Source organism: Crocuta crocuta, unplaced genomic scaffold, assembly GCF_008692635.1.
Source record: "Crocuta crocuta isolate KB4526 unplaced genomic scaffold, BGI_CrCroc_1.0 scaffold262, whole genome shotgun sequence".
Classification (NCBI taxonomy): Eukaryota; Metazoa; Chordata; class Mammalia; order Carnivora; family Hyaenidae; genus Crocuta; species Crocuta crocuta.
The window spans coordinates 5,597,680-5,618,558 of NW_027528869.1; the positions used below are offsets into that span (position 1 = coordinate 5,597,680).

Here is a 20,879-nt window from a genome sequence, read left to right on the forward strand (position 1 = left end):
AGTCCAAAATGGAGTCACTTATGCTAGGCCACATCAACAAACCAGGGTGTAATGCTTAACCTAATTGTAGTTTCAGCCTCCCCCAGAAATGTAGTCTTAACCTGTCAGGAATCTTCTAGTCAGCACCAATAAGGTAATCTGTCACATGGGCCCTCTGCCTTCCCCAAAGGTAGATGAGGTAATCTGCCAAATAAAATCCTTTTGTTCCCCAAAGGAAAGTGACGTCACCCGACAGAATCCTTTCTTCTCTTCATGACTTCCTTGTCCCGCCTTTAAAAACCTTTTCCTTTTCTGTGGCCCTTTGGAGCTCTGCTCAACTTGCTACAGGGGATGCTGTCATTTCATGAATTGATCAATAAAGCCAATTAGATCTTTAAAATGTACTTGATTGAGGGGCGCCTGGGTGGCTCAGTCGGTTGAGCGTCCAACTTCAGCTCAGGCCATGATCTCATGGTCCGTGGGTTCGAGCCCCGTGTCGGGCTCTGTGCTGACAGCCAGCTCAGAGCCTGGAGCCTGTTTCAGATGCTGTGTGTGTCTCTCTCTCTGACCTTCCCCTGCTCACACTGTTTCTCTCTCTCTCAGAAATAAATAAAAAACACTAAAAAAAAAAAATTAAAATGTACTTGGTTGAAAAAAATGACAAAATCTACTTGGTTGACTTTTCGTTATTTAACTCTAGTATTCTGCAGTTGTTGGATACAGTGTTCAGAAAAGGTCAATTAGATTCGTTTGGTTTATACTGTCATTAAGTCTTCTGTATATTTACTGATTTTCTATTCAGTTGTATCAGTTACTGGGAGAAAAGTGTGGAAATCAACTTTAATTGTGGACTTGTCTATTTCCCATTTTAGTTTTGTCCATTTTTGCTTTGAGCTCTGCGTAATTTAGAATTGTCAGTGATTCACCTTTTTATCGTTATGCACTGTCCCTCGGCTGCCATATTCCTTGACTTAAAGCCGACTTTGATATTAACACACCGCTCTAGCTTTCTTACTAGTTTTGCATTTATTTTTCTATTCTTTTACTTTTAACCTATCTCTCTTTCATGTTTAGACATAAAATATAGAGTAGAGTTGGGTCTTCATTTTTATCAATACTATTTCTGCATTTTAACTGCAGTATTTAGCCATTTCCATTTAATGGCATTCTTGCTATGATTGGATTTGTCTACCATTTTGATATTTTCTCTTTGTTCCAACTGTTCCTTCTTTTTACTCTTCTCTGGCCACCTTTTGAATTGAGTATCTTTTAGTATTCCATTTTATTTCCACAAATGACTTACTAGCTATGCTCATATGTAGTCATTGGTGTATGGTTTACAGCATGTATCTTTAACTTGCTGTAGTCTACTTGAAATAATACACCACTTTGCATATAACATGAAAACCTTAAAACAGTCTGTTTCGTTTTTCCCTTCTAGTCTTTTGTGTTTGATTGTCATACATGTTGCGCATGTTATGTCATGATACATTGTTTTGGCTTTAATCAATTCTCTTTTTTAAAATTTAAAGATGAGAAAAATATTTTTATTTACCTACATATTATTTTGGTGCTCTTCATTCCTTTTTATAGATCTGGGTTTCTAATATAATTTTCCTCACGCTATAGAAATTTCCTTCGGCATATCTTACAGCATTGATCTAATCATGACAGGCTGTGCTTTTGATTGTCTGAAATGTTTCTATTTTGTCTTCACTTAAAAAATGTATGACAGCTTTATTGAGGTATAATTGACATACAATAAACTGCATGGACTTGAAGTATGCAGTAATTTTGTACTGTGTATACCCACAAAATAGTAAGACAAGGTAATCAACAGTTCTATCACCTCCAAATGCTCATGCCCGTGTGTAATTCCTTCTTTCCCTTCCCCCGTTCCAGGCTACCAATGACCTGTTTCCTGTCACAATAAAATTTTCTATAATTTTATGTCAGTATATAGTGTGTGCTTTCTTTGGTTTTGGTTGAGCTCCTTTCACTTAGAGATTCATTCATATCCATGTTACAGCCTATGCTAATAGTTAATTCTATATTGCATATTCATGTATTTATGAATAGTATCTCATTGTATGGCTATACCACGATTTGTTTATCCATTCATCTGTCGATGAACATTTGGGTTGTTTTCCATTTAGGGCTTTCACAAATATAGTTACTATATTTGGTACAAGTTTTAGACCAGTTCATTTCTTTTGAATAAATTCGTTAAGAGTGAAATGGTTGGGTCATCTGGTAGATGCTTCAATTTTTAATAAACTGTGGAAGAGAAGGAAAAAGAAGATACAAACCGAGAGGAAGGCAAACCATAAGAGACCCTTACGTACAGGGAACACACTGAGGGCTAATGGGGGTGGGGTAAATGGGTGATAGACATTGACAAGGGCACTTGCTGGGATGAGCACCGGGTGTTCACAATAAATAAAAGCAGAGAAAGAGATGCAATCCTATACTTCCAAAGAAAAAGAAAAAAGCCAAAAAAGAAACTGCTAAAATGTTTTCCTTCTTGGGAATGTATAGTTTTGCATTCTATATTTTAAATTTAATTTATTTATTTAGAGAGAGAGTGAGCACACACCAGGAGTGGGGAGGAGGGACAGAGAGAGAGGAAAGAGAGAATCCTAAGCAGGCTCCCTTCTATCCATGCCAGGCTCCATCTCACGGACTGCAAGATCATGACCTGAGCTGAAATCAAGAGTCAGAGGCTTAACCGACTGAGCCACCCAGGTGCCCCTACATTCTGTTTTTCTTGAGTGAACTTTGGTAGTTTATCTTTTAAGAGATTTGTCCATTTCACCTAAGTTGTTGAATTTTTGGCATACGATATTCTCTTATCATCCTTTCAATATCCGTAGAACCTATAGTGATGTTCCCTCTCTCTATTCCTGTTCTTGGTAATTTGTGCCTTTCCCCCTGATAATCAGGCTAGAGATTTGATTGATCTACTCAACAAATCCTCTTTTGGTTTCATTGCGTTTACACAATTTTTATTCTTTCTATTTCTTTGATTCTCCTTATTTTTTTCTCTTTTATAACTTTTAAAATTTTTTATGTATTTTTTTATTTGTAAGTTTTTTGAGAGAGTGTGTGTGCACGTGTGACCTGGGGAGGGGCAGGGAGAGGGAGAGAGAGAGAATCTTAAGCAAGCTCCACGCTCAGCTCCATGTCATGATGAGCCGAAAGCAAGTGTTGGATGCTCAACTGATTGAGCCACCCAGATATCCCCCCTCTATTTCCTTTCTCATGCCTACTCTGCATTTGCTTTTTCTAGTTTAAGGTATCAGCTGAAGTCATCAGTTAATGACCGTTCTTTTTATTATAGGTGTTCAATGCTATCAGTTTCCCCCTAAGTACTACTCTAGTGCCCCTCATAAAGTTTGGTATGCTTTGCTTTTATTTTAAGTTCAAATTCATTCCTTACTCCACAGGGGATTTAGACATGGGTTATTTGGTTTTCAAACATTGGAGGGATTTTCTGGATGTCTTTCTGTTACTGATTTATAATTTAATTCCACTACGATCACCAAACATACTTTGTATGATGTGAATCCTTTTACGTTTACTGACATTTGTCTTATGTCCCAGAAGATAGTTTATAAGTGTTCTGTATCTATCTCAAAAACGTTTTCTACTATTGTTGGTTTCAATGCTCTGTGATGTCAAATCAGCCGGGTGGGTCAGCAGCATTGAAGGCTACAGTATCCTTACTGAATATCTGTCTACCTGTTCTATCAGTTATTGAGGAGGCCTTAAAATCTCCATGATTGTGAACTAGTCTATGCTCCTTGCAATTCTTTTTTCGCTTTGTGTACTTTGAAGCTGTTATTAGACTGTGACACTGTGATTTATAATAAGAAATCTATATATTTGGTTTTTGTGCCTACTCCTCCTGGCACAGAACTAAGGAAACCCTTAGAATTTCCCAAGTGATGAGGGGTGCCTGGTGGCTCAGTTAGTTAAGCATCTGACTTTGGCTCAGGTCAGGATTTCACAGTTCATGGGTTCAAGCCCCGTGTCAGGCTCTGTGCTGACAGCTCAGGTCCTAGACCTTGCTTTGGATTCTGTGTCTCCCTCTCTCTCTGCCCTCCTCCCCTTCCCCCTCAAAAATAAACATTAGAAAAAAAAAGAATTCCCAAGTGATGAGAGCCTTGAAGGTGTTTATTTTTATGTTAATGAGCCAACTTTTGGAAAGTCCTTAAGTAACCTATGGATGGGTTGTCAAGGAAACCAACCTTGTTACTAGAGGGGTAGAACTTTCAGTACCACCTCCTGACCTCTGAGGAGTGGGGAGGGCTGGAGGCTGAATCAATTGGCAACAGCTGATGATTTAATTAGTCACGCCAATGTGATGAGGCCTCCATAAAAACCCAAAAGAATGGGGTTGGGAGAGCTTCCGGGTTGGTGAACACATGTAGGTGCTGGCAGAGTGGTGCACTCAGAGATCATGGAAGCCATATGCTCCTTTCCACACCTTGCCCTGTGCATCTCTTCCACCTGGCTGTTCCTGAGTTGCATCCTTTTAGAATAAAGGAACCTAGTAAGTAAAATGTTGCCCTGAGTTCTGTGAGCTGTTCTAGCAAATTCGTTGAGCCCAAGGAGGAGGTCATGGGAACTTCTGATGGAAAGCCTATTGGTCAGGAGCCCAGGTGAGGTCTGAAGTCTGTGTTGTGGCAACCAGTGTAACGGGACTGAACACTTGGCCTGTAGGACTTGACAGTATCCCTGGGCAGATAATTGAATTGAGATGAATTGTAGGATAACCCGCTGGTGTCAGAGAATTCTTGGTGGTGTGGACAAAAACATACACTGGAAGGTGCATAAACATTAAAACCATTATGTCCTTTTGATGAGTTGGCCCCTTTATTATTAACAATTGACAATTAACAATATTAATAATCTTTGCTCTGAAGTCTACTTGACTGATGTTAATATAGCCACTCAATCTTTCTTTTGATTAGAATTGTCACAGTGCTGCTTCCTCCATCCTTTTACATTTAATGCAATCTTGTCTTTATATTTAAAGTGGATTTTTGTAGTATGCATATACCTAGGTCTGGCTTTTAAAATCTAACCCCTAGTCTCTGGCTTTTAATAGGGATGTTTAGACCATTTTCTTTCTTTTTTTCTTTTAATGTATTTATTTATTTTGAGATAGAGAGCACAAGCAGGAAAGAGACAGAGAGAGACGGGGAGAGAAAGGATCCCAGGCAGGCTCTGAACAGTTAGCACAGAGCCTAAGGTGGGGCCTGAACTTACAAACCATGAGATCATTACCCAGCTGAAATCAAGAGTCGGATGTTTAACTGACTGAGCCACCCAGGCGCCCCTAGACCATTGTCATTTATCGTGATTATTGACACGATTTGATTTAATATACCAACCTGCTATTTATTTTTTGTCTTCTCTGTCCATTGTTCTTCTTTTCCTCCTTTTCTGCTTTATCTTTGGATTGTTTTTTATGATTCCATTTTATCACCTTTGTTGCCTTATTAGCTATAAATCTTGTGTGACTGTGTATATGTAGGTATGTGTTTCAGTGATTTCTTAGATTTATAGTATACATTTTTAATTTACCAGTCTACTTTCAAGTGAAATTATACACTTCACATATAGTTTGGAAACTTACAATTATATTTCTGTCTCTCTATTCACAGCCTCTGTACTATTTTTGTCACATATTTTATTCTACATATGTTATAAACCCTATAATATGTTATTTTTCCCTTAAAAGATCCATTATACTTTAAAGAGATTTAAATAAGAAAGAGAGTCTTATATTTATATACTTATCATTTACAATGCTCTTTCTTTTCTATAGATAAGATTTCTGTTTGGTATAATTTTCCTGCTGCCTAAAGGTCTCCCTTTAGTATTTTTGTAGTTCAGTTCTGCTAGTGTGGAGATTTTCACTTTTGTATATCTCAAAAAGTACTTCACCTTCTTTTTTTAAACACCTTTTTGTTCGGTATAGAATTCTGTGTTGACAGGTTTTTTTTTCCTCTGATGTTTTAAAGATGCTACTCTACTTCTGTCTTGTATAGTTTCCCAAGAAAAGTTTGCTGTCATTTTTATTTGTGTTTTTTCTGTATGTAATGTGCCTTTTTTCTCTGGCTACTTAAATTTTGCTCTTTATCACTGGTTTTGAGCAATTTGTGATGTGCCTTATGATGTGTGGGTTTCTACATGTTTTGTGTGTGTGTGTGTGTGTGTGTGTGTGTGTGTACTTGGCATTTGCTGACTTTCTTGGTTCTGTGCGTTTATGGTTTTCATCAAATTTGGAAAACCTTCACGCCAGTTACACATAAATTATGCCAGTAGAAGTCATCCAAATTCACTGTAGCTCTGTTAATGTTTTCTCTCCAGTCTTATTTCTGTGTTTTCTTTTGGATCTATTGCTATATCTTTAAGTTAACTTATTTATTCTTTTACAATACCTACTTGCTGTTAACTCAATCCGTGTGTTTTTCATCTCTGAGTTATAGTTTTCTTCTGACTTGAGTCATATGTGTAACTTTGTGTTCTTCACATGCTCAGTCTTGCCTCTAGTTTATTGAATATATGCAGTTTCAGTAGTTTTAATGTCCTTGTTTAATCATTATGTCGGCTGTAACATTTCTGGAGTGGTTTTTCTTGATTTTTCTCCTCACTATGGGTCTCATTTTCCTGCTTCTTTCCATACCTCATAACGTTTTAATTGGGTGCCAGGCGTTGTGAATGTGACCTTGTTGGGTATTGGATATTTTTCTGATCCTCTGAAGATTCAAGAGTTTTGTTCTGGAACCCAGCTAAGTTACCTGATAACAGCTTAATCCTGTTGGCTCTTGCTCTTCACCTTCGTTGGACAGAACCAGAAGTATGTTGAGTCTACAGCTTATTTGTTCCCCCTGCTGAGGCAAAATTCTGAGTCTTCTACCTATTGCCATGCAAACTTGGAGGTGTTCCCATTCTGGCTGGTGGAAATAGGCACTACTCCTGGCCCTGCGTCAGCTGTGGAGAGTGCTCCCCTCACTATCTTCAGGTGGTTCTTTCCCAAGCCTTTGATAGCTTCTTCACACGCATATGCTGATCGGTATTCACGAGCAACACTTCCATGTCATTGAAGGCATCTGCCTGTAGATCTCCGAAGCCTTGTGTGCCATCCTCTTCTCTCCATTATTTGCCCGGCAGACTCGAGCTCCCTGGCCTTCCTGGACTCCTAGGCTCTATCTCCTCTACTCAAGGAGATTGCAGACCCCTATGTGGGTTCCCCTCCTTCCAGCACAGCCCGGAAACTCTACTTGCAGTACTCCCGGGCAGTCATAGGGCTCACTCTGTTTCTCACCTCTCAGGGACTGCTCCTTCATTACCTGGTGCACAATGTCTTGAAAACTGAAAACTATTCTTTCATATGGTTTGTCTTTTTTTTTTTTTTCGTTGTTTTAAAATTTTTTTTAATGTTTTATTTATTTCAGAGAGAGAGAGAGAGGCCCTGTGAGCAGAGGAGGGTCAGAGAGAGAGGGAGACACAGAATCGGAAGCAGGCTCCAGGTTCTGAGCTGGCTGTCAGCACAGAGCTTGATGTGGGGCTCGAACCCACAAACCGCAAGATCGTGACCTGAGCCAAAGTCCGACGCTTAGCCAGCTGAGCCACCCAGGCGCCCCTCAGTTGTTTTAAGCAGGAGTTTAAACTCAGTTTCTATTACTTCATCTTGGCCGAAAGCTGCAGCTCACCTTAGAACATCTGGAGAGTTTGTTAACACTACACATATCTTGGACCGTACTGCAATCTCATTGATTTACCGGCTAGAGCAACGAGGTGAAGGGTATATGATTTTGCAATTGTACGTTCAAAGTATGCCAGGCGTTAGATAGACAAAGTTAAACTAGACATCATACTTGTTTACAAAAGCATTTTTGTTTACGAAAGCATGTATAAGCCAGTGCAAAAGATTAGTTCTTATGGCATAAAGTAATGGTGTGCTGTGGAGAAGGTATCCAGTGGTAGCCCTGAGGCAGCCAAGGGAGGGTTAGCAAATGCTTCCTGGAAGAACCACAGGAGGGAATTTGGAAGGATGGGCTGGAGTTAATTGGATTAGTGGAAACAAGAGGTATGGGGACCAGGCGGCAAAGACGCACCAAAGGAAGAAAATATGGTTATAAAGGCTCAGAGATGCAAGGTTGCAAATACATAATGTGGGATGGTTGGATCAAAGGGGGAGCAGAGGTGATCTCCATTGTCCCATCCATAAAAGGAAACGCCTTTATCCCTAATGCCTTTATCCCTACCCGTTACGACTTTCTGGGTGGGGGCAGGAAGTGAAAGGGAATATTTTTTTTCCACTGTTACCTGATTTACTTTCCTTATTTGCCCTTTCCCACAGCTCCAGGCTTGACTCAGCATTGTCTAAAGCTGCCATTTATCAACAGTGGTATCAGGGTTTACTAATCATTTGTTCTTCCTCTTTCATGCTCTGTCAAGTCGCTGTTTATTTCTCAGATTGTCACACTTTACAGATCAAACATAGGCTTCCCCCTCATCAGCCCCTATCGTGTATGGTTTCTATAGATTAATTCCACAAGGAGACCCAAACAATTGCAATCCAAACACTGTTTAACATTACTTATCTTTTTTTGTGTGTACTTCGATTAAAAAGCACCAGAATACCTTTAATTAATGATCTCTTTAAAGTTTTTACAGTCTTTCAAATGAACAAGTCAGAAACATATATTTAAACAGTTACACAAAAGCCACATCACACGAGGTGTTGGACAAAGAATTTGGCGACATCTGATTGTTACTCAAAATTCTTTTGGCTCCTGCAGCCATGGTAAGCAGGAGGAGTGGGGGTAAAAAGACTTGTATAGTGGATATTTGTCCCTATAAATGGGGACGACCCATATTGAGCCCTCCTCCTCTCTTTAGGGAATTCTCTACCTTATGTAACTTAAATATGGTAAACAGAGCCTTCTTCCCATAACGAACTGAAAGCGTCGGACAAGCCCAGTGTCCTAGCTCCTGACAGCTGTTGCACAGGCCTATGGCCCGGGGTCAGCTAACCGAAATAATCCACCTGGGATTTTTACCTTGGGGACAGTGAGGCAAGGTTGGGATGGTTTTTCCCGGTAGAGAGGACAGATGGGAGTCGGGGTAGCAGCAGCATTTTTCAGGAGCGGCGGGGCCAGCAGTGGCACGCAATTTCTGGGTCGCTGGTGGAGACAGGGACGTCCGTGGTCTGTGGTGACACCAGACTGAAGGGTGATTTTGCCTGTGATTCCGGCGACATGGGCTTCCTTTCAGTTTTCCCATATCCAAGTCTAGGAGAAAAACTCATTTTTATGGCGATGGGTAGCGTAGTGATGGGGATGAGGTACTAGAGAGGCCCATTTTGCCTTGAAGCTGGAAGTATGTCTGATTAACTCATTCATTTACTGGTGCATCAAAGGTCTGCTAAACACCGGTTTTACATCACGCTACATGCTGGGTGCTACAGATACAGACATTTGTAAGACTATAATTTGGTAGTATTTTTAAAATTATTGTTTCTCTCATTACTGTTTGTTAAGCAGTTGTGACACATATTTCACTTACTATAAAACCTCACTCTGAACAGTAATAATTTCAGGAAAACAATCAGGGACTGCCCTGAGAGGAGAGGAAATTTCCGTTTTAGCTGAGAGCAGCACATTAATATTGAGCATACGTGAGCACTCAGCACTAAATACCAAGCACCGTTGTAAGCCCTTTTTATAAATTAACTCATTCAATCTTCATGGAAATCTTAGTACTATTACGTTTTACTTGTTTTAACCATAAGATACTCTTTAAAATTTTTTTAGTGTTTATTTTATTTTATTGTATTTTATTGTATTGTATTTTATTCTATTTTATTTTATTTTATTTTATTTTATTTTATTTTATTTTTTGAGAGAGAGAGGGAGACACAGAATCCAAAGCAGGCTCTAGGCTCTGAGCTGTCAGCACAGAGCCCAATGTGGGGCTCAGACTCACAAACTGCGTGATCATGACCTGATCCGAAGTTGGATGCCTAACTGACTGAGCCACCCAGGCACCTCATGTGATACTCTTTTGACAGTGGTCCTTCCACATGTTTGACAGCTACTGGTCATGACACTACCGCAAAGAAAAACAGCAAAGAAAGTTTCAGAGTCCTTGAGAAATAAAGGTGGGGTCTCTGAGATTGTCGAGGGAGATAGGAGTAATTATTTTCTGCCAAATGGAAGTTTTTCAAACTGCCAAAGCATTTTTCTAGGGAAGTGAGTCAAAGGCAGACATGGTAGTATCTCTCCAAACCAGTGGATAGAGCAGGGAACTCAACGGTCTCTTTGAACTATGTCTACCAACATGAGTAGCAACATCTTCCTAAAGGTAGGCTTGAAACAAGTCACGGTTAGGCCATCCCAAGTGTCGTTTAAAAAGAAATGGTCCTAGAAAACCAAAGAGTAAACACATGCACGATTTTTCATTTCACCCTCATGAGATCAGCAAATATCTGTAACAGAATTTCCCTAAAGCGGCCCACAGAGGCAAGATGACTGTCTCCGCTCTGAACATCTGAAAGGAACATTGCCACTTGTCTTCCCAGACTTCCTTCCACACTCACTGGACGACCTGAAAAACAGGGATGTCACTGGCCACGCTACTACATTCTATGAGCCGCAGACGGACGCGGCCTCTCCCCTCAGGCCTCTGGATTCACAGGAACAATGACTTTGAAAACTTCAGTGCCCCCTCTGCCTTGCACATGTTTATTTTCTCCCATAGCCTATGCCGAGACCAACATAGACAAGATCCGAGCTGCATAAGGAGTGTTCCGGATTACAAATCTTCTGATGTTTCAGTCTACTTCTTCATGTGATGCTCCGAGTACATTTTCCTACAGGGGAAAAAGAGAAACAGATCCATAAAATTCCAAGTTTGATTCACTGTTGAACTGAAAACATACACCTGTTCACTCTGCTCTCTTGTCCCAGGCATGGTCTGGGTTTTGGAGACTATGTTAGGCTTGGGGGAAGCTTCGGAAAGATGAGCAGCGGCCTTGGTATTCCTGAAAGGAAAACATATACGAAGGACTCATGCTACACATCCAGGGCTGACGGGCTAGATGAGAAAGGCCTTTGATGCGGTCTTTAAAATTCAAAAGAGAGGGGCGCCTGCGTGGCTTAGTCGGTTGAGCGTCCGACTTTCGCTTAGGTCATGATCTCGCGGTTCGTGGGTTCGAGCCCCGCGTCGGGCTCTGTGCTGACTGCCAGCTCGGAGCCTGGAGCCTGTTTCGGTCTGTGACTCCCTCTCTCTCTGACCCTCCCCTGCTCACGCTCACTCTCTCTCCTAGAAAAAACAAAAATTCAAAAGAGTAAAAAAGAAAATTAAAAGAGTAGATACTGGAAGGTTGAAGGTTACGGAGATCACCAACCTCTCCCTACAAAGCTCTGCGAAATGGATGAGGTCCCAGGAACAGAGGGTAACGTTTGAACAGTCCTTGACAGTGAGGAAAAATGGCCAAGGGGTGAATTAAAGTCTCACGAGAACTACTTTAGCATGCTTTTTATTTTATTTTTTTAAAGTTTATTTATTTTTGAGAGATAGAGTATGCATGTGGGGGAGAAGGGGGGGGGAGAGAGAATGCGAAACATGGAGCCCAATGCGGGGGTTGAACCCAGGAACTGTGAGGTCATGACCTGAGCCGAAACCAAGAGTCAGACCCTTAACCCACTGGGCCACCCAGGCGCCCCTAACATGCTTTTTAGATACAGTTGCTATTCATTCATTTGATTGCTTGATTGACTGATTATGCTCAGAGTATTGGCTCAACATCTATGATGTATGTAGAAAGAATGGAAGTACTGAGAGACAAGCATAAAATACATAAACCTGCCCTCGTATTTGCACTGTAGTTGAGAAGGTGAGACGTACTTGCACGAAATGCAAAATACTGAGAGAGTTGGGAACCTTGGGAAACTGGTGCATAGGAATCATTTTCCTCTCTCCACACCGTTATAAGCACACCCTGGAGCGCCACCAAAATAACAGAGGCCAATGGAAGTCCCTAGAGGCTTGCCACCCAGTGTCATCCTTCTTTCTTGCGCACGAAGACTGAGCACAGATGTCACATCTCCTTCATACTTTCATAGCTCATATCAACTCATAAATATGCTTTTATCAACATCTTCCTTCTTTAGTTTTTGCAACTCCTCTATCAGCCTTGGAAAAATTATAGTCCTTTCTCTCTCATCCCCCTCCCAATTTCCAGCCACATGCTCCGAATTAAACCTAACTGCGGCCAAGACTCAAAACTCAGATTTATGATGACCTGGACAAGTAAACTAATAAATTACAAATGATAAGGAACAATGCCATCAAATTCTGAAGCCCTTGAAAATTCCATTTATTATTTCCACCAAAAATCCATCGATCTTCCCTAATTAGAACTGTTTTTCTCTCTGGCACCAGCAGCCAAATTAAAAAATAAGTAAATAAAAATGTATCCTTTTTTCCTTTTGTCATTTTATGTGCTTGCTAGAATTAGAACGATCACTTTTTCACAACAGACTTGTTGAACTGTGCCCTAGAATTCATCCTTTTAAAATATGTAATCCAGGGGCATTTAGTATGTTCACAAAATCGTGTACGTTTGCCTGATTTTACAACATTCCCATCACACAAAAAGAAACCCCTTATCCATTAGCAGCCACTCCCCATTCTCTCTCTTCCCCTCTAATCTGCCTCTGAAAATTCACCTGTTCTGGACATTTCATGAAAATAGAGTCATATAATATATGGCCCTTTTGTTTAACTTCTTTCACTTAGCATAATGGTTTCAAGGTTCATCCATCGGTTCCATTCCTTTTTATGGCTAAATAATATTCCACTTTACGGACATACCGCCTTTGGGTTTGCTGTTCACCATTCATCACTGATGAACACTTGAGGTATTTCCACTTTGAGGCTATTGTGCATAACGAACGCTGCCATGGTCATTCATCTACAAGTTTTTATGTGAACATTTGTTACCAATTTTCTTGAGTATATATCTAAGAGTGGAATCGGTAACTCTATGTTTAATATTTGGGGGGGAATTGCCAAATTGTTTCCAAAGGAAAAATTTTAGAACTCAACCAGCAAAGTATGAGGGTTCAAATTTCTCCATGTCTTCACCAACATTTGTCACACCATGCCAGTGGGTGTGAAATATCTTATTGTGGTTTTGATTTGCATTCCCCTAATGTTGAAATGAAGACGTTAAGCAAGCATCTTTTCATTGTTTATTGGCCATTTGTGTAACTTCTTTGGAGAAATGTCTATTCAAAGTTGGCTCTTGTCTTTTTACTGTCGACTTGTCAGAGTTTATTACATCTTCTGAAAACAAGTTCTCTTTCAGATAAATGATTTGAACATATTTTGTTCCATTCTGTGTGTTGGCTTTTGATTTTCTTGGTAGCGTCCTTTGAAGCAGGAAAAAATGACTTATTTTTTAAATTTATTTTTTTCAGATTTTTATTTGTTAAATAATCTCTATACCCAATGTGGGGCTCAAACTCACAACCCCAAGATCAAGAGTCACATGCTGCACCGACTGAGCCAGCCAGGCACCCCTGAATCAGAAAAATTTTTAATTTGATGTAGTCCAATTTATTTTCTCTTTTGTTGTTTGTGCTTTCGGCATAGATTATTTTTTATAGAGCACTTTTAGCAGTTCGGCTACACTAACTAACTAAATAGACTTCTGAGAACTGGGCCCAGTTGATACTTACAATCTTTTTGGGAAAATGCATTAACAAGTCCCACAGGGATGACTCTTTCCTGTGTATAATCCTAGTGCAGATATGAAGTATTGTAAGAAGTCAGAGGCTGGCGAGGCCCTTAAGCTAGGGTGGTCAGGAAAGGCTCTGGGGCAGAGGAGGGGCTTAAGAGGGTTCTGGAAGAAAGAACAGTTAAAGCCAAAATTAACATCAAGGTGTCTACCCTCCTTTTAGCACGAGTTGAGGCAGCTTAAACTGAGAATACCGAAGAGCCTCAGTTGTTCAGATCAGCCACTTACGGCTCCCATACCTGGCGCAGGCGTGGAAACAGAAGGGAACAGAGGACGAGGTAAGCTAACAGGCAGCCACTGAAGGCCACAGCGGGCACGTCAGTCCCTGAGCAAGATCAGCTCTATGTCCTTTCTGGAAACCAAGAGACCAAGACTGGAGGCCTCAGGGCCATGCGGACCCTGCGTGGAGCAGACTCAAACCTGCTAGCCTGGCTCCCTTCTAGGGGAAAGAGGGCGAAAGGTAACGTGGGACAAAGGCCTGGGCTTCCAGGAAGGGTCTGAACAGACCGGAAAAAAAGAAAAAAAGAAAAAGGGCCCCGAGCCTACTGATACTTGGGCTAAACTAAACTACGGGCTAAAGCATTTTGAAAAGGTTAACCTCATGAGTCCGTCTGAGTATATAGCTGCTTTGAGGAACTCTCCAGGAATGAGGAGAAAGGTCGGGGGTGAGAAGGGTCTGTTTCGCCTGATGGCAGGCAGTTAAAAGCAAATACAAATCTGGGGCGCCGGGCTGGCTCAGTGGAGAAGAGCAGGTGACTCTTGATCTCGGGATTGTGAGTTCAAGCCCCATGTGGGGCATAGAGACTGCTTTAAAAATAAATAAATAAACTTCATTTAAAACTAAACAAAAAGATACTGACGTAATGGCTTGCTTTTTGGTTTGTATCAAATCTCCCCTTTAGGGGCACCTGGGTGGCTCAGTCGGCTGAGCGTCTGACTTCGGCTCCGGTCATGATCTCACGGTTCGTGGGTTCGAGCCCCGTGTCCGGCTCTGGGCTGACAGCTCAGAGCCTGGAGCCTGTTTCGGAGTCTGTGTCTCCCTCTCTCTATGCCGCTCCCCTGCTCATGCTCTGTCTCTTTGTCTCTCAAAAAGAAATAAATGTTAAAAAAATAAAAAATAAATAAACATTAACAAAAAGATCTCCCTTTTAAAAGGGCTGGGTCCAAGCGGCAATGACAAAATATCATGGTCGCTGTGCCTCTCCCTGCCTGTCAGCAGCTAAGAGAACAAGGAACCGTTTCCTCTGCTCATCTCACTGCCAGACTTCTGCTGCCTGCAAAATGTGTGAAAACAAATTATATCTAAACATTTTATATCTCGACATCTCTTCATTTCCTGTTATATCTGACCAGTCCCTCCTCTCCAACACACATACCCCATGTACCCTTTGCGAGTCCAGTAAATATTTATCGATGATGAAGATAATCACTAAAAATAGGTTCCCGTCACTGGGATATATCTCTTGCCACTCAACTGTTCTAAATCCATGAGAACTGCCTCAAAGACGTGTTCCCTTCGGTTGAAAAAAAATGAAACAAGAAACCCCCCCACAACTTTCCACTCCATCTCCTCTGAATTCTGGGAAGATTCATTTTGAAATCGGATGCACTCACCCATCCACCGTGCTGCTGGACCCAGGGCGAGAAGCTGTCTTTGAGGTACTTGGTTCCAAACCCCAGCACCCGGTTCATGGGGTGATTGTCGATGGCGGTGAGCTTGCCAATGACGTCTATCGCAAGGGCAGCCTTAAAGCCCTGAGCTCTGACCTCTGATTCTCCCCTGGTATCCACACCCCTAAGGAACTGGTCTGTGATGTTCTTGAAAACACGGTAGCACAGCAGGTCCTGGAGGCTGTTCGTTAAAGCCTTGTCTTTCTTCAACTGTAGACAAGAGAATACGCGTTTAGTGAGGTCAGCGTCCCTTGCCTCCACGACCTAACACAAGAATCAGCAGTGGGCCACTGAACCCTCCAGCGGAGAACCCTGGATTCCAGTCAGACAACTAAGAAATTTCTTAAACGAAACGTTTATTTGGGAATCCTCTGGTCTTTGAGGAATGACAAGCTAAGCAGGTTCTCAACAAATATTGCTTCCAAAAGGGATATCCCTGTGGTGGGGATGCGTCAGATGCTAGGTAAAGATTTCAGTGGAGCAGCGTCCTTTATGTGAGCCCAGCCCCTNGTGTCCTCTATACCAAGAATGGACTCCTTTTGATCCATGACCCGGTTGAAGAAGCGAGACTCAAAACCCCAGTGGGCAGCCAGGAGCCTGGCCTCCACCGGAAGGGGCGAAGAATCAAATGCCAGGAAGAAACACGTCCGTGGAGTACCCTGGCCCCTCCCCCCTTTGCTCCCTTAGGTGGCACCTGCCTCTGGCATCTCAGGAAGCTGCCAGATGAACCTGCATGTGGTCTCAGGGATGAGTGCTTTGCAGGTGCTCTGCAAGCCATGAGGTTAGGGGTTAGGGTTAGGGTTAGGGTTAGGGTTAGGGTTAGGGTTAGGGTTAGACAGAGCCACTGTGCCACTCTGGTAGGAACTCACACCCACGCAGCAAAGCCAGCTTCTGTGTGTTCCTACCGGACTCCTTTACTGGAGAAACAACCACATTTTCTGCATAAATAACGTAACGTGTCACCCCAAATCATCAAGAGACTGCATCAAGCAGAGGGAGATTTTTGAAAGTGCCAATTTATGGGATGAAGAGGAAAGCATCTCTCTTTAGAACCACGAAGGTCGGCTTCATACCACCCCCCGTCCCTTGCCTCCACGACCCAATGCAAGTCCCTTCTGAGGAAGGCTGGGAAGGAGGCTGCCATGACAGCCACAGAACTTTCAAGCTGTAAACATCGTCAAGGATTCGAATCGGTCCCTCCCAGGACGAGGACTGCCCTGCCGGCTTGTTATTGGCACCTACTGGTAACTCTGCGGGTGACAGGAGGCTCACTCCCTCACAAGGCAGCCCTGAGTGCTAGAAAGTTCATTCCTAAAATGGAGAAAACCAGTTGCCCCATAACTCCTGTCCAATGATGTTAATTCTGGAGAAACTAACAGGAGTGCCCTTACGTCACGTACCGCGTCCTATTTCCTTTCTCCGCACCCCTGTTCATCCTCTACGTGTGGACTTGAAGCTCACACGCCCTCCCGGTTACCATCCTCTGGGCACACGGCTCACAAAGGCATAGAGAGAGGACCGACTGAGAAGCTGGGACCGGGGTAGCGTGGCTGGCCGGTTAGTGCTGTTTTACCTCCTGCACAGCCACGTGGGGCCTGACTTCCATCTACTGATGGTGGCAGGACAGGGCGAGGGGTCCACGGGCCACTCCTTGACTGACAGGCCCTACAGGGGACTCGGCAGTCTGTGGGCAATGGCACCGAATCTCGGGGGCCTGCTCACCAGCTCTCTCACACTTTCCTGACGGGAATGACGGGTCTTGACTTCTAAACGGCAGGAAGTCCAAAGTTCTCCAAGCAACTCTAATCGGCCTCCCTGGCCAAACAGCTAAGAGAGACCTCGAGCAGAGAACAGCCCAGCCACTCTCGGGGGAGATGTCGGGAAGGACTCCAGCCTCGGAGCAGGCGTGGGACACGGCTGTCCAGACTGCAGGGCAAACGCAAGAGTCTCAGCTGCTCCGAGGATCAGTTACACCGGGAACCAGATTCATCATTCTATTCAGCAAAGTTTAATTTATTGGTGTCTTTGCTTGCAATAACAAAGTTACATTTTTCATTTCCAAAAATTCCAGGGAGGCTCCAGAAGGTTTACTTATGTTTTCCAAAGTGATTCATTTTTGAGATGCTGCCAGCATGAAGAATTTGGAGTCCAAGGGAAATAAAATTTAGGACTAAGTGGAAACCAGAACTTGCAAAGGAATACAATCTGCAGTACGATTCCGTTCTCTGTCCCAGTGCGTGGGCCCAGAAAACAAATCACATTAGTTCAAGAAGTTCCATACCTCTCTTTCCAACAGATCCCCTGAATATTTCAGCAGCTCAACGATTTTGGCTATTATTTGCTCTTCTCCATCTGTCGGGGGAAAATTCCAGTTAGTTCTTTTAAGAAAAAATATAATCTTAGCTTTTTTTTTTTTTCCCCCCAGGGACAATACTTGTAGCCTGATTAGGGATTGAGGGAGACATGCGCTTTGTAATTCTTAGCAACTTAACTCTTACCTCGCTTCATCTGATGAGGCACAAACCACTCTGGACGCCGTCTCCTGCAGACCCCTCCTCTCCCTTCTTCTTTTTTCCCTCAGCGCCCCACTTCTCACCATGAAATGTGCCACTGTATTTACTGGAAGAATGTGGTTGAGGGGCACCTGGGTGGCTCAGTCGGTTGAGCATCTGACTCCGGCTCAGGTCATGATGTCCCAGTTAGCGGGTTCGAGCCCCGCATCAGGCTCTGTGCTGACAGCTCAGAGCCTGGAGCCTGCTTCAGATTCTGTGTCTCCCCTTCTCTCTGCTCTTCCCCAGCTCGCACTCTGTCTCTCTCTCTCAGAAACAGCTAAACATTTTAAAAAATGTGGTTGAAGGTATTGGCTCCACAACACATCATCCTATCTCTGAAGACATTTAGGAGAATCTTCTTTTTTGTCGGTAGGATTCTCCCGCTTTTTCCACAGGGACGTGATAAATTCCAGTTGGCCATAGTCCCCCTTTGTGCTGCTAGAAAGCATAGAGCCGAATTTGTGGGCCCCATCTAAGCGAGGGGTACGGTCTTCCTGGCTTGCATTTTGGGAATTAAACTCATTCCTAAACCCACCTTCATCTCCCCACGAGTGCATTCTTTTTACATTACCTTTCAGATCTGATTTATTTGATTAATTTTAATTACTAACGTGTGTATTTTGCATGCTGTCTTCGCAACAAGGGAATAAATAAATACAGTTGTGAAGCGCTCCCACTCCAAAGGCTGAAGTGACAGGCAGGTAGAGACACAGTTCCCGCTGGCCTGCGGTGTGGACATCGGGACAGGGCACGTGGGGTTTGATTTTTCTTATCTCAAAACATGCTACCCACCGAGCATGAGGAAACTGGCCATTGCTACAGAACAGGATCCAAACAGAGAAGAGCCAGTTAGCGATACAGCAGCGCTTCTCGTTGCCGGCATGATCTTCGAAGTCGTGGAGTCATGTTTATTTCAGAGAAGAGGGAAAGGGGGGCCAGGAAGGTAATCCAGCCCGTCACATCCCAAGAAGGTCTAGTGAAAGGCAAGGGAAGTGGCAGGTCTGAGACTCAAGTCGCCTGGGAGAAGCCAGAACGCAGGTCTCCGTGGCCCCGGGGGGCTAGGGGGGACTTTTTATCTGACGCTGCTGCCTCTCTCTCTGGGGGCACTGTGACAGGGGCCGGCATTTCTCAAGTGCACACGGAATAAGAGCCTCAGCCTGAGCCTGGTTCAGGAATCCACGCTCCCCCACCCAGACACACCAGGGATCACAATAAGGTAGAGGCACCCTCCAGCCGCGGGAGGGGGAGTTTGTGATCCCCACAATGCAGCTGGAGGCAGGCGGACTCACCGCTCTGCTTCTGGGGCTCCGAGTCGCCACCGCCTGCACCTTGTACTTGGGCTGTTGCAGACCCCGGGCCGCCTCTGCCCCAACCCCTGGGCTGGAGTTTGGGGAAGGAGAGCCATGAGCAGGGACAGTCACCAGTGAGGGCCAGCGGGACTGANCGCTGCCCTGCTTTTTCACAGGAGCCCCGGGCAATGCGACGCGTCCCTGGGCCCAGGCTCCGTCTACGCCTGGTGAGCTCCCATGAGCAAACCGACCTGCGGCCGTCGCCCAAAGGATTACATGCAATAGCGCGTTTCCCTCCGCGGACAGGGCTGCGCGCCCGCTTCGTGCCCCCTCCTCCCCCTCGGCCGAGCCTGTGCACTTAGCAGTGAGCGTGGCACGTTGCTTCCATCTGTCGGCACGCTGCCCTTGCCCGCGCCGGGCTCGAGAGCTAAAGGTCGGGGCCTCCGGGAGGCTGCCGTCCGGCCCTCCGTCCAGGGCGGCAGAGGCCCCTGAATGGCCGAGCCCCGCGCTGGCTGCACCCGCAAATGCATGGCCGGACGTGGAAGCCCCAAGCACGTGGAAGGGGAGTTCACCTTTCTGGGCTCCGGGCGCTCGAGGCTGGGAGCAGTGGCCCTGGCGCTGGAGGAACTGATGGACAGGACCGCCCTCGGCCTCCTGGCTTCCCGCCTGGCCGCGGGCCTCTTCGGCTGGGGGCCAGGAATGCACAATTTCGGCCACGCGGTTGGCAATGGAAACGACTTTGGGGTCGTCGGCTGAAACGAGACAAAATGGTGCCGAGAGGCCCTTACCGGAAGACCTTGGTCTGGCTCATCGGTATGCACGGTCACCCCAAATGAAAAGCCCAGCCTAGAGGGAGAGGAAGCTGCCCGGGGGCGGGGGGGCGGGGGGCTGTTGTACGTGTGTGCGGAGGAGGCCATTCTTCAGAAGGCTCTGGCAGTTGCCTGGCAGAGGCCGGGAAGGGGGAGGAGCGCACAGAGGAATGATTGCCACCTTGAAACAATGGCCCTTCTGCACCCTCTTTTTGAAGTCTTGTGAAATTAGGGTCCCCTTTCCCCCTTTGCAAGGGAAGAAACACAAAAGAAAGTGCTTAGTCCTTTGCTTCAGGGAATCCTCATTATGCTTTTATTTTTATTCTTTTTTTGTTTTTGGACATCCTTTCTTTCTTGGGAGAGCCGGCCCCTACGTGCAGAGGAGGGCATTCAAGAGTTTGACAAGCCTCTGGGGGTTGGTCACTGAGGAGAGAGAAATATCCCTGCTCTCAGACCATATTCATTACTCAAGCCCATTATCAAGTCAACACTGAACTCCCCTTGCTCTTAAAGGGACACGTCTTCTCTCTCCACCCCGTCTAACAGGAAACATCCAGTTAACGCCGATATGTGCCCCAGGGTACAGAAAGAGCAATCCCTGGCTTTCGAGAATTTATAATCCAGGACAAGAGGTATGTATTTGCACACATTACTCTAGAATAAAGCATGTGGGGGCACGAAGGTTTCAGTGGCAGTGGCCCACTGAATGTCCTAGCCTGTGTAGGGACAAGTCAGCTCTGCTCTCGCTGGGGAT

The 20,879-nt window shown here is 44.3% G+C and overlaps 1 protein-coding gene across 6 annotated transcripts in view; it reads right to left on the reverse strand.

The window, feature by feature from the left end:
* Positions 1 to 10,437: 10,437 nt before the first annotated feature.
* BCL2L14 (BCL2 like 14) overlaps positions 10,438 to 20,879 on the reverse strand; it is a 33,659-nt gene continuing 23,217 nt past the window's right edge. For 5 of the 6 annotated variants that reach the window (XM_077756462.1, XM_077756463.1, XM_077756465.1 and 2 more), the window contains 5 exons: positions 19,889 to 20,068; positions 17,757 to 17,827; positions 15,419 to 15,685; positions 13,746 to 13,909; positions 10,438 to 10,870 (listed from right to left, as the gene is read on the reverse strand). In XM_077756462.1, coding sequence (XP_077612588.1) covers positions 13,766 to 13,909; positions 15,419 to 15,685; positions 17,757 to 17,827; positions 19,889 to 20,068 — 662 coding nt within the window. In that variant the 3' untranslated portion in view covers positions 10,438 to 10,870; positions 13,746 to 13,765. The remainder of the gene's footprint in view (positions 10,871 to 13,745; positions 13,910 to 15,418; positions 15,686 to 17,756; positions 17,828 to 19,888; positions 20,069 to 20,879) is intronic. The other variant, XM_077756467.1, reaches the window with a different exon arrangement.